This window comes from Petaurus breviceps, unplaced genomic scaffold, assembly GCF_028583685.1.
Source record: "Petaurus breviceps papuanus isolate PSGF00001 unplaced genomic scaffold, PetGlider_PUasm1.0 214, whole genome shotgun sequence".
NCBI classification, from domain to species: Eukaryota; Metazoa; Chordata; class Mammalia; order Diprotodontia; family Petauridae; genus Petaurus; species Petaurus breviceps.
In genome coordinates this window covers 6,987,631-7,003,555 of record NW_027185863.1, presented here as the reverse complement: position 1 = coordinate 7,003,555, position 15,925 = coordinate 6,987,631, and the positions used below count along the sequence as shown (strand labels likewise).

The 15,925-nt window shown below is 39.0% G+C and overlaps 1 protein-coding gene across 4 annotated transcripts in view; it reads right to left on the bottom strand.

Moving 5' to 3' along the window:
* LIMS1 (LIM zinc finger domain containing 1) overlaps positions 1 to 15,925 on the bottom strand; it is a 215,390-nt gene that overhangs the window by 31,673 nt on the left and 167,792 nt on the right. For 2 of the 4 annotated variants that reach the window (XM_069094011.1, XM_069094012.1), the window contains one exon: positions 552 to 711. In XM_069094011.1, coding sequence (XP_068950112.1) covers positions 552 to 711 — 160 coding nt within the window. Of the gene's footprint in view, positions 1 to 551; positions 712 to 8,878; positions 9,196 to 15,925 lie in introns of those variants that run through there. The other 2 variants (XM_069094013.1, XM_069094010.1) reach the window with 2 other exon arrangements.

Sequence of the window (15,925 nt, the reverse complement as noted above, 5' to 3'; positions counted from 1 at the left end):
ACACACACACACACACACACACACACACACACACACACACACACAAACTAGCCATGTGACCTTGGGCAAGTTACTTAACCCCAACTGCCCTACCTTCCCTCCTTCAAAAAGCAAAAAAAAGAGAGAGAGAAAATGGGGAAAGGCAACTTGGCACAGTACCTTCAGAGTCAGAAAGATCTGGGTTCAAGTTTCACCTCTGCCCAAGGTCCAACTTTGCAGAGCCCCAGAAGACTTTCAAAGTGGCAAAGATGGTATTGATCTCATTTGGTAGAGTTTTCTGTATGAAATCACAATTCCAGTGGAAGAGAGACACAAATACACACACACACATACAAACACACTGGGAATTCAAGCAGGTCAAGTGATATACTCTATTGCTGTAGTGAAATTTTAAAAAGCAAATTCATAGTTTTTCCCTCAACATCTTCCATTTGCTGGTCATCGATACCTAGCAATTACCAAGGACAAAGTACTACACTTATTATTTTAATAGAATTTTAGAGTTTGGCAATTGGAAGTAGAGGAAAGTTTCCACATCAGGGTTGGCTCACCTCATAGAAGAGGCCTTCAGGGAATTGCTGGAAGCACTGGGCACAGACAAAACACTGCTCGTGGTACAGCTCGCCATTGCTGTTCACAATCTTCTCAGCCGGCGCAAAACCTCCTTTACAGCGTTCACACAGGGCGTTGGCCAGGGCATTCGCCATATTGCTGTAAAAGACCAAACAAAGGGTGGGGGGAAACACAGGCATCTTGAGCCTTTTTTCATGCTTAAAGAGGCAGAGATAAAATGGAAAGCAAAACATGATCATAGGATTTAGAGCTAAAATCTCCTTCATTTCCTACTTGGGGAAGCTTAGAGCCAGGCAAGTGAAGCAATCTACCAAGTTTTTTGTTGTGGTTCAGTTATTTCAGACTCTTCATGGACTGGAGTGATTTGCCATTTCCTTCTCCAGCTCATATTACAGGTGAGCAAACCAAAGAAAACAGGGTTAAGTGACTTGACCAGGGTCATAAAGCTAATAAGTGCCTGAAGTCACATTTGAACTCAGAAAGAGGACTCTCTGACTCCAGAGCCAGCACTCTATCCACTGGATCACCTAGCTGCATGAAGTTACACAAGTAATATTGCTGTCCAAGTTACATATAAGCATCAAAAATACTTTTAAAAAATATCCCCATTAGGGTAGCTAGGTGGTTCGGTGAATAGAGCACTGGCCCTGTATCAAATCTGACTTCAGACACTTGACACACTTACTAGCTGTGTGACCTTGGGCAAGTCACTTTATCCCAATTGTCTTGCCTTCCCCCCCAAAAATCCCCATTGCTAATATGTTTATGTTTAGACTGTAGTAGACTTGAATCTAAAGTCTCTAATCTCTAGGAAGTTACATTAAATTTGGGGCACAAGGGCAAAAAAGAAAACCATTCTGGCCCTCCAGAGGTTTACTTTCTAATGAAGGGATTAAAACCTTTAGATAGATAATTAAGTACAAAGCATATACAGAAAGAAATGCAAAACAATCTTGGGGGAGAGAGGACCCTCACAACAGGATTAGAAAGATCAAGAAAGTAGAGTTTCTAAAAAGCTGGGATGAGGAGGGAATACATTCCATGTGTGGAGTACCTCTCCTCACCCCCCCCCCCCAAAGACATGGGGGTGGCTGTGTTAGAAAAACAGCTGGAAGGTCAGTTTGGATGGAGTGAAAGACACTCACCAGATGAAGAGTGATGAAAATTAAGACTGAAACGTGGGTATTAAGACTGAAATGTGGGTGGGAGTCAAGACGGTGGGGTGTGTGAAATGTCAGGCTTAGTGCTTTGTATTTTATCCCAAAAGGAATAGAAGCTGCTGAAGATTTGCTTACCTGTATTCAATTTCTCTTAATATAAATGAACAGGCAAGGAAACATTAAGCTTGTTCTGGCACTATGTGCAACTGAAAGGGTTAAAAACCAACAAGCCTGAATATTGAGCTGTCAAATAAAATCATCTCAAGAGTTTCTTTGCTGGAATAAAAATGCTAACAAGACTCAAAAAATGGAATATTATTACCAACAGAACAGGTTATACCAGCAGAAATCTCAACACTTTAACCCAGGTGGCCGCTTGGTTTGGAAACTGAAAGCCACTGCTTCAAAGTTACTGTTTCTATAGAGTAATATTATTAGCTTCCATTCATGTACTGCATTAAGTTGCAATAACAACACTGTGAGGTGGGGAGTGTAAGTATGACTACATGCATTATGCAGATGTTGAAATTGGTCTACTCATGTTCACCTGTTGGAGCCCTCATTTCAACCTAAGTTTTCTGACTCTTAAGAATAGCATTCTGCAGTGAGTAAAGCGCCGGCCCTGGAGTCAGGAGAACCCGAGTTCAGTTCCGGCCTCAGACACTTAATGCCCACACAAAAAAACTAGCTGTGTAACCTTGGGCAAGTTACTTAACCCCAATTGCCCTCCAAAAGGCAAAAAAAAAAAAAAGCGTTCTGGGGAGGCCAGGTGGTGCAGTGAATAGAGCACCGGCCCTGGAGTCAGGAGGACTTGAGTTCAAATCCAGCCTCAGAGACACCCCCCACACACACACACAAAACTAGCCCTGTGACCCTGGGCAAGTCACTTAACTCCAAATGCCCCCTCCAGAAAAAAAAAAAAAAAAGAATAGTGTTCTGGGGCGGTTAGGTGGCACAGTGAATAGAGCACAGGCCCTGGAGTCTGGAGTTCAAATCCAGCCTCAGACACTTAACACTTAACTAGCCATGTGACCTTGGGCAAGTCACTCAACCCCAACTGCCCTCCAAAAACAAAAAACAAAAAAAGAAAAAAATGTGTTCTTTCCTCTCCACCATACTGCCTCCCAATAATAACTTACATTTCTACAGTACTTTAAGGTTTACAAAGCACTTTGCTCATAATCTCAAGACCAGCAGTACAAACAAGGTCCTCATTTTGTTAAAGAGGAGACCAAGGTTCAGGGAAAGTGAAGCAATTCACCTGTGGGTGCCAACTATTAGAGCTAAGAGTCAAAACCCACGTCTCCTAACAGGGTTCTGTTTCCTATACCAGAAAGCCTCAGTACCTAAGGTTTCCAAAAGTCCAACATTCTATTGTCTAATTGTATTATAATTAATTGCATTATAACCCCACATTTAAGTACTTAAAAATTACAATATACACTGCTATGTTGGATTCACACAATTTTAGAATGAGAAGCCTAGATATTCTTTTCACTTATAGGGGAAAAAATGAGGCCCAGAGAGTCAAGTGATTTGATATAGCTTACATAGCTATTTCCTAAACCACTGCTTTTTTCTCCTATATCCTAATTCTATCATGTTTGAAGGTCTAGGTTCCCCTACCCAGCGAGCCATTTGTCATCAAGGAACATGTCTTATACTCTTTTTTTTTTAATGCCCCATAATATTTAGAAAAATATTAGGGGCATAGAGAGCATTCAATAAACATGTGTCAATTAATTGATCAATCAATCTCAAATTCTATCAAACCAAGTACTCCAATGAATCTATAACTTAATAGTCTGGACACTGCCTTCCAATGACACAGAGCAAAACCCATCCATACCAGACCATCTGACATAACCCTTGGTTCATCTCCTCCTCTAAGTCTGCCATGGGCAATCCATCCAAAGTGCTTGGGTTTGCTTCCCCTTTCCCAGACATCTTGAGGAAACCAGCAGAACCCTTGGGTTGTCTACATATCACATCCTGCCACATAACCAGTCTACCTTTATTGACCATACATTTTCCTGATGAAATCCCTTCCTCCAGTTTTCTTTGAAGTTCCTTATTTATTACGTGTTACAGTTAGCTCACACCCACCATGTACATTGCCACTACTCTCTGTGCATAATAATTTTCAATAATTTGAAGACTATTATGTACCGTAATTCATACCTACATGACACCACCAGTAAGATATTGCTATATTAGCCAATGGACCTTTGTTTTTAGGAGAAGTATGTGGTCATTAAAGAAGCTCTGCAATTTCTTAAAGATAACAGCCTCCTAAAACACACATATAATGGGAGAAAAGGGGGGAAGAGTGGGGGTATCTCTATAGTGCTAGCTATATGACTTTGGGCATATTATTTTTCTTTGGTTCTTTCCTTCTTTCTGTTCTCTGAAACTGGGTCTCCCTATCTTGTTCACGTAGGAAATAAAGGTGCTAATTCACTGGCCTGATCCCACTACTGATGAGCAGGGGGCTTTGATTTGCTCTGCTTTGGAAGTAGGCTGGTTCACCTCTCCTCAGGCAACCTGTCCTGCTTCTGGGAGTTCACTGTATTAATGCAGAAGGTGGCATGGACATAGCTTCCTACAGCTCAGGATACCAGAGCTCAAGAGCTCCACTAGCTTTAGCCTCCCCAGGAACTGGGCCTGTGTGTCTCCATATTCAGCCATTTTATTTTCCTATGATTTGGGCTTGTCATTTATAACATAAGAGGGATGGCCTAGATGACCTCAAAATTATCTTCCTAGATCCAACATGTAACACTAGAGTATTTCTAGTTTGGGGTTACCCCAAATCACAAATCACTCTATTTTGTCTAGATAGGGTTAGTATTAAGTATAAGTACGGATAAGGTGGATGCATTGGCCTCTCTTCAGGGGAACCTGCCTCAAAAAGGCAAACTTTTTTTTTTTTGGAGGGCACCTAGGGTTAAGTGACTTACCCAAAGTCACATGGCTGGTAAGTGTGTCAAGCATCTGAGGCCAGATTTGAACTCAGGTCCTCCTGATTTGTCTGGTGGGTTCTTGCTACAAGCACTAATTAAGGAATAATCAATAGCCAGGCAAGAAGAAACTTTTAACATTGCACTTAGGACACTTAGCTGTGTGCCTTGGGCAAGTTACTTAACTTCTGCCTCAGTTTCCTCATCAGTAAAATGGGGATAGCAATAATAGCATCTACTTCCCAGGGTTGTGGGGCAGCTAGGCGACCTATTAAATAGAGTGCCTGGGCCTGGAGTCAGGAACAAGAATCTTCCTGAGTTCAAATCTTACCTCAGATACTTACTAGCTGTGTGACCTTGGGCAAGTTACAACCCTTTTTGCCTCAGTTTTCTCTTCTGTCAAATGAGCTGGAAAAGGCAATGGCAAACCACTCCAGTATCTTTGCCAAGAAAATTCCAAATGGAGTCACAAAGAGTTGGATATACAATGAAATGACAGGGTTGTTGTGAAGATCAAATGAAATAATAAAAGTGCACACAGCATAGGTCCTTAATAAATGTTAGATGTTATTAGCTAATACTTAGAAAGGGATGCAGCACTTAACTCCCTATTCACTTACTTGGAATTTGAAGTTTGAAGGTGAATGGGGGGTGGGATAGGGAAGCAGGAGAGGGTAGAAAGAAGGGAATAGAAACAAAATGAAGGGCTACTTAGACTATTTCAAAATCCACTGCTAAGCATTTTTCTTTTTAAAGGCATCATCATAACAACTTACACTTATGTAGTCATTATAAGTTTTGCAAAGTGCTTTCTTTACAATATCATTGTGATGTAGGCAGTCTAAGTATTATGGTGACTATTTTACAGAAAAAAAAAAAACAGGCTCAATGACTTGCCCAAGCTCACCTCAATCACGACTTGAACCTGAATTTTCTCACTCCAAGACCAGTACTCTTTCCATTATACCACCAAAAGTTAAAATCAAACCCAAATTAGCCAAAAAGGATGAAATATCACTTCCTCCTTCCTATGGAAACTAGACCTTCGCAAGAATGACAAGAAAAGAGGAAAAAAGTAAACCAGGATAACAAACAAACAACCCTACCTGAACAAAGGATATTTTTCCTAAAAGAATTTTACCAACAGCAGCAACTCAGTTCAACAGACTACAAACCACAGTTATAACTGTAATGATAATAATCCGCAAAAAAAATTACCTTGTACTTGTAGGGTTTTATGCTTTCCAAATAGTTTTCACATACACTTATTTAATTTAGTGTTGAGTCAACCAGAAAATATTTATTAAATGCTTCCCAAGGGAATGGGAATTGCTTAATTCACATTTCCATTTTATAGATAATGAAGAGGAAGCACAGAAAGGTGAAATAATGTGCCCTCAGTCATACAGTTTATCTGGATTAAATTCAAGGCTCATTCTGCCTCCAAGATCTCACTTACGATTTTTACAAATAATTAGAAGCTATACTGAATTCAGCTAAGGTTTTAAAACACGTGTCAAGACAAAAAGTTTTAACCCTTCTTGTCTTCCTTCCCCCTCCCACAAAGGGGGGGGGGGAGGTTGAGGGAGAAGCAGGATAATATTCACAATATGCCTCAGCTGTATGGTACACTTCCTGCCCCTCTCCCCCGCCCATAACAATACAGTCCCATTTTTTAGTCTGGCTGAAATGAAATCTGTGTGAAAACAGTATAAGCATCATCCCACGCCTTCTACAGGAAGCCTTTCCCAGCCCCTTTTAATTCTAGTGCCTTCCCTCTCTTAATTATTTCCTATTTATGCTATATATAGCTTAGTTTGTACATATTTGCTTGTTGTCTGCCTCATTAGATTGTGTTCTCCTTTAGGGAAGGGGCTGTCTTTTGTCTCTTTTTTGCATTCCCAATGCCTGGCACATAGTAAGTGAACAGTTTGGAAGAAGTGATGCAATATGGTTTCTAAAAAAATTCATTGTATAGTAATTACTACATATCATAGAGAGTGTAATTTTTGTGATAGAAACAATCAGACAATGAAGGATCATCAAAGCTGTCTGGTATCAAAGGAGAAATCAAATGAGAGCCCACAGAAGCAATATGGCTAATTATAATCAGTTAATTTGCCAGGATGTGAAATCAAAGTTTTTATGCAAAAACCCCTGTGAACACTTAAACCTTCAGGATAGAACCTTCTTAAACAATAATCTATCGCTAATAAAGTCAATTTACTCTAAAACAAGTGTTACATATGTCTAGTTTTCCACATTTAAATGTCAGCCTCCCCCACTTCCATTTGTTGTAACTTTCTGAAAACAATAATTACACATATTTATGTAGAGCATACATTTTACAAAAACATCATTCACAGGAACTGTGAAATAGGTAGTGTAATTATAATCACTCCTATTTTACAAATGAAGATCCTAAAGCTCATAGAATCAGAGATTTAAAGTTCAAAGATATCTTGGAAATTACCTAGTCCAATTTTCTTATTTTACAAAAAAAAAAAAAAATTGGGCTCAGAGAGGTTACCCACTGTCACAGGATAGAGGGTAATCCTAGAAGCCTAGATCTGACTCTTTACTCTGTACTATCCTTTCCACTATACTGTACAAAATTAATCAATTGAACCTGAACTTTCTGACTCCAAGACCAGTCCTCTTTCCATTATACCACCAAAAGTTAAATGACCACTTATATAGCACTTACTAGCACAATATACTAAAATAAAGCATTTTCTGGTTTTAATCAGATCATAGTTCTAGAGAACATCTCTAGAATTCCCTGGATAAGACCCTTCCATTCTCCTTTGGAAATCTGGGAGGTCCCTGGGTACAGAACACTGCATATAGTTTTAGATCCTCCCTTCCCCATATTAGATCAGTTTTGCTGATTGTTTTTTTTCTCATCTCATTTTCTTTCTTTCTTTAAACTATAATCTTTGTTACATGTAATAACTCTCTGGGAGAAGTGAGGAGGTATACCAGGGATAAATTAAGGTGCTATATAAACAAAATAAAGAATGTCCCAAAAGTCTCAATGAAGTTCTAAGTTTCTAGAAGCTTAGAACTGCAGAGACTTTTGGGACACCTTGTATATGAATAAAAAAATTATTTTAGAACAAAAGTTCATTGGACAACACAAATCCTAATTGCAACATAATGAAAACAATCTCTAATCTCTCAATAAATGAAGCTGTTAAATGGGACCAAAGGATTACATTCTAGTACTGGAGAGCACTTAAGGATTACTGGCAAGGAAGAGTGATGGCAGCTGTAAAGCGTGGTAAACCAGACAAATGACAAAGTCATTAATTCAACCTTTACTCATTTGGAATTTTCAATTATGCAAAATATTTAATCATTTAACTTGGGCCTGCCAGTTATAGCTGTACTACTGATGAAAAAAAGGGGGCTTACCTAGCAGAGCCATTTTACTTCCATAATCGTGATCTCATTAATGTGGGCATTCCTATATCATTGCAGACTGATAAATCTATGCCTTTTCATCCTTTGTGATTACTGCCCTTTCCCTCCCAGATTAATCCTACACGGAAGATCTTAGGGTATTATTTATCATATAAACTTTAACGACATTTACTTATAGGTAACCAACTTGGCCAATCATTTGGCCAAACTATTTTTATTCATTAAATCAAGTCCCCTAAGAACCATTACTAGATTATAGCCTAGCTCTAGGCATTGTAGGTAGATGTATTAAAAATGTATTAAACATATTAAAATATACAAAATGTACAAAAATACATTCTTGGTAAATATGCTGACAGAGCCTCTAAGTGATTACCCCTCAAACTTGCCTTGAAATGTAACACTGTCTAAAATGGGCAAAAATTTTTAAGATCTGCTATGAAAATATAAGACCTCATTACTTTGGAGAAAACATTTCATCATTCTATAAACAAAAATGAAAATCTGTCTGCAGCTATAAGCCCCTGCTAAAGGAAGACCACATCAAATCTAAGAGTACTTTTATGCTAATGGATCACATTAACTAGCAAAATCAAGAGAAACTATTGAAGACACAAACGCATCAACTTGTTAACATTAGGCATCACCCTTCAAAACCATTCCTACAAGGACAAAATGTCAAAACAGACAGAGTTTAAAATGCTGAGAACACTAGATTTCCATCAGCAAAGGACCCACCCCGAGAGAGGGAAAACTTACAATCTTGCATAAAAGTCACAGAATTCCTTGTAGACTTTTATGTCACTTTGCCTACGCTGGAGTTTGGACACAGCCTTCTCGCCTTCATTCTCATCAGCATCGTGGACATCATTAATTACAGTCTGTGGGATTTCTTCGTTTTCTGGAATGACAAAGGGGTGTACCCTGCCTGGGAGTGCCATCCTGAGGCAGTAACTTATCTGAGAGCTCTGATACTGAGGCAGAAAGCTGCCGACTACATACACCAGAGGGAAAAACAGTGTACAGGACTTCCCCCCTGATTCCCAGCAATGGGACTCACTTCCACTGTTTACACGTCAGTTATGCAGGCTTTATAAGGACTCCACAGAAGCTTCAAGTTAAGAGCCCAGAGGCAGAGTAGACAGGATGACAAGGTATGATTTACTTGGGCTTGCTGGAAGCCCTACACAGCAATCATTCCATCAGAGCTAATACAACCTCCGGGAGGGAGGGCAGTCTTCACTATGTATTACAGACCATGAACACTCTACCAAAGCACACTGGAAGCATTTTATGGGCCACTGAGACACACTCACACACATTCTCATTCTCTCTCTCTCTCTCTCTCTCATTCTCTCTCTCTCTCTCTCTCACACACACACATACATACACACACACACACAGTATTTATTTCCAGATTCTAAAAATATTGCATACGTGAAGCACTAGACTCTGACTAAACTCAGATGGAAAACCATATATAAGGATCCCTATATGCCACATATTGACATAGAAAACTACATATTAACATTATCTATATTTTATTGTATTGCTCCTGAGTCACAAAGAAAGTAGTTTAAAATCTAGAGAAAAGAAGAAACTCTATTAGGCTTCTTCACCTGCGCCTTTTTCATTGGCATTTCACTTATTTTTTTTTCTTATGACTTTGCCTATGATTAAATACTTTCAAGGTTCACAATCAATATTTCTTAATAATTCATAATTATCTCTAGGCTTCCATCTCAAAGGTTCCATAAACAGCCAACACAGGGGCAGTTTTGTAGTTGATGACTCGGTCCTTTCCAACACACATGCCAACATCTGATTTTCCTCCTTTTCCATAGGGAATTGTTTTTAATATTTTGTGCACCAGATCAATTTGCCCCACCCAAATGGTCAGACTTGTATTTGTTGGTGTTCTTTAAGTTGTTTCTTGATCTAAATTCTTACTACCGTCCTTCTTTCCATATGATTGATTTTTATCAATTTCTTTCTTTCTTAATATTTGAATTTTATTAAATAGGAACGCTAAAAAACAAAAACAATGAAACTGAATAGTCATATTTCTTTTTCTTTTTTTTTTTTTGCTTTTTGGAGGGCAACTGGAGTTAAGTGACCTGCCCAAGGTCACACAGGTAGTTTTTTGTGTTAAATGTCTGAGGCCGGATTCAGAGGATATACCTCTGAATTCTGGTGGTGGTGGTGAAGGTGAAAAATAAAAGGAAGGGAGAAATACCAGAGAAGACAGAATTTCATGATATGATTGAGAATGGAAGACAGGAGAGAGAGATGACTAAAATTTGGAGCCTCAGTGTCTGTAAAGATGTTGGTGCCATCAACTGAAAATAGGAGAGTCAGGAGGATCCGGGCAAGCTTTTCAGCATCATGAAGGGTTTGATTTTCAACATGTTGAGTTTGGGACGCCATCGGAGTATCAACAGGCAGATGCATGTGTGAATCTGGAGATGTTGGGAGAGATGGAAGGTTAGAGTACATTTGGGAACTATTTATATAGAAGTGATGGTTGAAGTCATGGGAATGGATGAAATTACCCAAGTCAAAGGGCTGAGGGATAAAGAAGAGGCCAGAGGACAGAACCTTGGGGAAGACCCATAGTAAGGAAAAGGAGAGAAGCCAACGTGAAGGAACCAGTAATAATTTAGGAGAACCTTTATAGAAACTATTGTTATTGAGCAAAAAATGTCTCTAAGAAAAAAATGCTTGTTCACATTACATATTCTTATTTCTTTTTAGTTCTTATTACTTATGAATTATTTATCACACAAGAACTGCTACATGCCCTGTACATTCCTATGAAAATATGTGAGGTCCTAAAGTCAGTCTTCAAGAAGCTTATACCTCTCCATAGGGAGAAAAATTATCTACACATGATACCACCAAAGAGGGCTGCCAGGTGGTACAGTGGATAGAGAACTGGACTTGGAATCGAGAAGACTTATCCCTCTGAGTGCAAATGTGGTCTCAGATACTAATTAGCTGTATAACCCTGGGCAAGTCACTTAAACTTGTTTGTCTCAATCTCCTCATCTATAAAATGAGCTGGAGAATAAAATGGCAAACCTATCCAGTATCATTTTTTTTTTTTGCTTTTTTTTTGGAGGGGGGAAAAGTCAGAGCAATTGGGCTTAAGTGCCTTAGGCTGGATTTGAACTCAGGTCTTCCTGACTCCAGGGCCGGTGCTCTATTCACTGCACCACCTAGCCATCCCATCCACTCCAGTATCTTTGCCAAAAAACCCTCCAGGGAAGCTCCAAAGAATCGACACATCTGAAAACCACTAAACAAAAACTTCATTAACCACCGAAGTAATATTCAAAGGGCCAAGGTTTCTCATATACTATGTAAGAAAGGACTGGGATCAGCTCTTCTACCACTGTGAGGTTATATGGCCTTACTCTTCTCAAAAGCTTCTGAGCATCATGAAGGGGTTGATTTTGGACACGTATAGGCTGATCATTCAATTCAATTCATCACTCATTCCATCTGGATACCAACCATGGGTTAGAAGCAAAGGAAAAGATTTAAGAGATCTAGATATCCGAGTTATTATTTTTAACAGGGCAAGGAAGAAGATGAGGGAGTATTTAAGGACATGCCAATAAAGGTCGCCGAGGTTCAAGTTTTCAAATCCAAGCATTTTGTTATTTTAAAAGTATTTGTTGGCACCTAATAAAGTCAGCTGAAAAAACACAAACAATCTTTTGGGGAGTAATTAATTCTGAGAGAAATATTTGTCTCAAGTCCCTTGATTTCTGGTACTGCTGCCACCATAGCAGTACAATCAAACCAACAGCTGCTAGGGAAAATTAACAAAGGAGGAGGGGGTGCAGTTCTGAAGAGAACTGCCATTTGGGGCTATCCTGTATCTTCTTCAGCAGAAAGTGGTAGTGGCAGGTAGGCTCTGTAGGATCACTGAACCTGGATTCCAGAGCTGAGTTCCAGAGATTGGGGCAGTAAGAGTTCTGCGCTAGAGTTACCTTTGAAATTTATTTGCAAAAGGCTCGCTCTCTCTCCACTTGAACAGATAGTCTGGGTCCAGATCAAGCCCAGGCAATAAAGTATAAAACATCTAAACAGATAAGTATATGCATACTTGATCATTTGAGCAGGATGAGAATACTCATAGCTAGGAAGATCAAGAAATGCTTCCCATAGGATGTGACTTGGGAACTGAACTTTGGAGAAACTGAAGGATTTTAAGAGACAGAGGCAAGAGGGAGTTGAAGCATGAAGAGTCTATACAAAGGCACAGGGAAAGAAGACAGAATGTCCAGTTTGAGGGACAGTGAGTAGCTCAGTCCTACTAGAAATGTAAAGTCCATGAAGGGGAGGGGTAGGAAAGAATTCTGGGAGGGTAAACTGAAGCTAGACTGGTCAAGGTTCTAAATGTTACATTGAGGAGGGTGTATTTTGTCCAAGAGGCAACAGGGATAAAATTAAAGTTTTTGAGCAGGAAAGTAATAACATGGTCAGACTTACGTGATAGAAAGACTATTTTGCCAGCTGTCTGAAGGATGGAGTAAAGAACCCCAGAATCTCAGAGTGAGAATGGACCTCAGTAGTTAACCTGTCCCACCTGTACCTGAACATGAATTCATTTCCCTTAAAATATACCCGGTCTTTGCTTGAAGCTTTCTAATGATGTGGCACATCATTAGATAGATAGATAGATAGATAGATAGATAGATAGATAGATAGATAGATAGATAGATAGATAGATAGATAGATAGATAGATGATAGATAGATAGATGGATAGATAGATAGATATTGTCTCCTCCATTCTATAGATAAATAGACAGACACACTTCTATGTGGCACAGTGTATAGAGCACCAGTCTTGGAGTCAGGAGGACTTGAGTTCAAATGTGACCTCAGACATTTACTAGATGTGTGACCCTAGGCAAGTCACTTAACCCTGATGGCCCTCTCCCCTCAGCCAAATAAAACCCTTAAGAAGACTGAATCCAGTGAATAGAGCACCTGCCCTGGAGTCAGGAGGACCTGAGTTCAAATCCAGCCTCAGACACTTAACACAAAAACTAGCCATGTGACCTTGGGCAAGTCACTTAATCCCAACTGCCCCTCCAAAAAAAAGGCTGAATCCACTGTCTCTGAAGACAATCTATATTTTAGTTAGCTCTAGTTAAGAAATTTTTCCTTATATCTAAATCTACCTCTGTACATTTTTCCCCCACTGCTCCAAGTTCAAGAACAAGTCTAATCCTTTCTTCCACATGAGATCTGCCTTTAAGTATTTGAAACCCTCAACAATTCCTTTAACTGATCCTCAAATGGAATAAATTCAAAGATCTTTCACTGCCTTCCTTTAGCACTCCTTGGCTCTTCACGAATTTTGTTATAATATTAAAATAAGTGGCATCTGGGAAATTTTTTTTTGGATTGGCTATACATGTTTGTAATAAGGACTGTGTTTTCCTTTCATTCTAAATGGGAAAGGGAATTTGAAAGGAATTGAGAGAAGGTAGATTTCTGCCAATTAAAAAAAATAAAATTAATTTTTAAAAAAGAAAGCAGTGTTTGAGCTTTGTCTTGAAGGAAGAGAGGGTTTCTAAGAGGCAGAAGAGAAAAGGAAGTTCATTACAGGCCCAGGTAATAGTCAGAATAAAAATGCAGTGAGGGAAGATGGACTATTCAGTGAGGTCAGTCTAGACAGATCAGCTTGCTACGTGAAATCTTCCTTTCCCCATCCCCACAATTGCTAATATTCGCCCTCCCAACTCCCTTGTAATAACAACAAGCAGCACCATCAGGCAGTCAGTTAACATCTATAAAACACTCACTATGTGCCAGGCACTATTCTAAGTGCCAGAAGTACAAAGAAAGACAAAAGACAGTCCCTATTCCCAAGGAGCTTATGGTCTAATGGGGGAGAGAACACAAAAGCAAGTATGTACAAACAAAATACAGACAGGGCAAATTGGAAATAAATCAACACAAGGAAAGTATGAGGAGAGGAAGGGGTAGGATTGGGTGTAGGGGAGAAACTGAGAACTACTTAGTATTTATTTTTTAAATTTTTGTTCTATGTATAAGTACTTGTCTCTCCTGATAGAATGTCAAGTTCCTTAGAGGTAGGGATGAGTTCATTACTCATATTTACATTCTCAACACCCAGCACAGCTGATAAAACATGGTAGGCACTTTATACTTACTGCCAAGCAAACAAGCAAAGATCAACAAGCATTTATGAAGGGCTTGTTATGTGCCAGCACTGGGATACAAAGGAAGGCAAAAACAGTTCCTGCCCTCAAGGAGCTTCTATTTGAATGGAGGAGACAATATACAAACAACCTCACTGAAGGAAATCCCTTTCAAGAACAGGTGTCACCATAACTAGAAGTGCCCAAATCAGAAGCACCTTTTAAAGAAATGGCTCCATTTATTAAATTTTTTTAAATGCCCCTAAATAGCACTGACTGAATTATTCAACAGGGACCTAAGTGCATCTCTACAAAGTACTTGGTCTAGCTGATGTTAAAACCCAGCTCAATTGCTTTAGGTAGCTGCCTCTAAAATAAGGGTGGGTGTGTGTTTAGGGAGTGGGGGGGACTCTTATATAGGCAAAGGCATCAAGTGTCCTGCAAAATGTTTTATTTTATTCCACAAATAGATACACATCACACTCGGGATCTCTGAACTAGGTACTTGGCAATAACAGCTGCCATTGGACATTGCCCTGCTGGAACCAAATAAGCCGTCTCGCTCCAGCTCAAAGGCTTCTGTGTCATTCTGTGCAGTCCAAAGTGACAAAATATCCCTGCTTAGTTTCTGTGTGGTCAGACTGAACATTTTCAGTGTGATTTTCAAACCCACCCAAATGGAAAGTTTAATCTTGAACTTCCCCAGACAGCTCAAAACAGAAGCAGCATGACATGCAAATAAAGATATTGCAACTGGAAAATTCTCTCGTTTCCAAGGTTCCAATAGCATGCTCTGTTTTTTTCTTTCCACAGACAATAAGGAAAAAGACTCAGCTAGAAAGGAGACATTAAGATTCAATTAGTGTACATTCTTGCCCTTTTTTTTGTCCTAAAATGATTTCCAAAAAAGAAAAGCCTTCTTCCTCTCTAACAAGATCAAGAGTGGGAATATTTTCCTCTTCCCTAACATTTTTTTCAAAAGTTCAAAATGATGAAAATTATTTATTTTAAATGAAAACAGCATTTTAATAGTATTTTATTTTTTCAAATTGCTTGTAAAGAAAGTTTCCAACATTCACTTTTATAAGATTTTTGAGTTCCAAACTTTTTTCTCCCTCCCTTCTTCCTCTCACTGACCCCAAGATGGCAAGCAATCTGATACAGACTATATATGTACAATTATAAACATATTTCCACATTAATCATAAACAGCATTATTCTTGACAAAGTTAATTATTAATTAGTACTCTCAAGACATAGCAATACTTTGGGAAAAAAATCCATAATGTATAATAGTAAATTGGTTTAAGTGAGTAGGAAATTCATTGCTTGATGTAGATCAAAGAAATACATTAATACCTCTTTCCCTGACAAAAAAAAAGGGTAGTGTGGCAAAGTGCTTATATATAATAAGGGTTACTATTCTAAAAAAAAAAAAACACTTAGTTTAAAATCCCTCCCTGTTCTCCCAGGTCATAACCTCTGTTCTGATTTCACTGTTCTCTTTCTTCAGGCTTGACCTTATAGTCAGCAATTTCAACAAGGGACTTTTTCTCTATCCTTAAATTCCTCACCCCTTTATCCTCAGCTGTTTCCCTGCTACTTCTCAAGCATGCCCCCCCC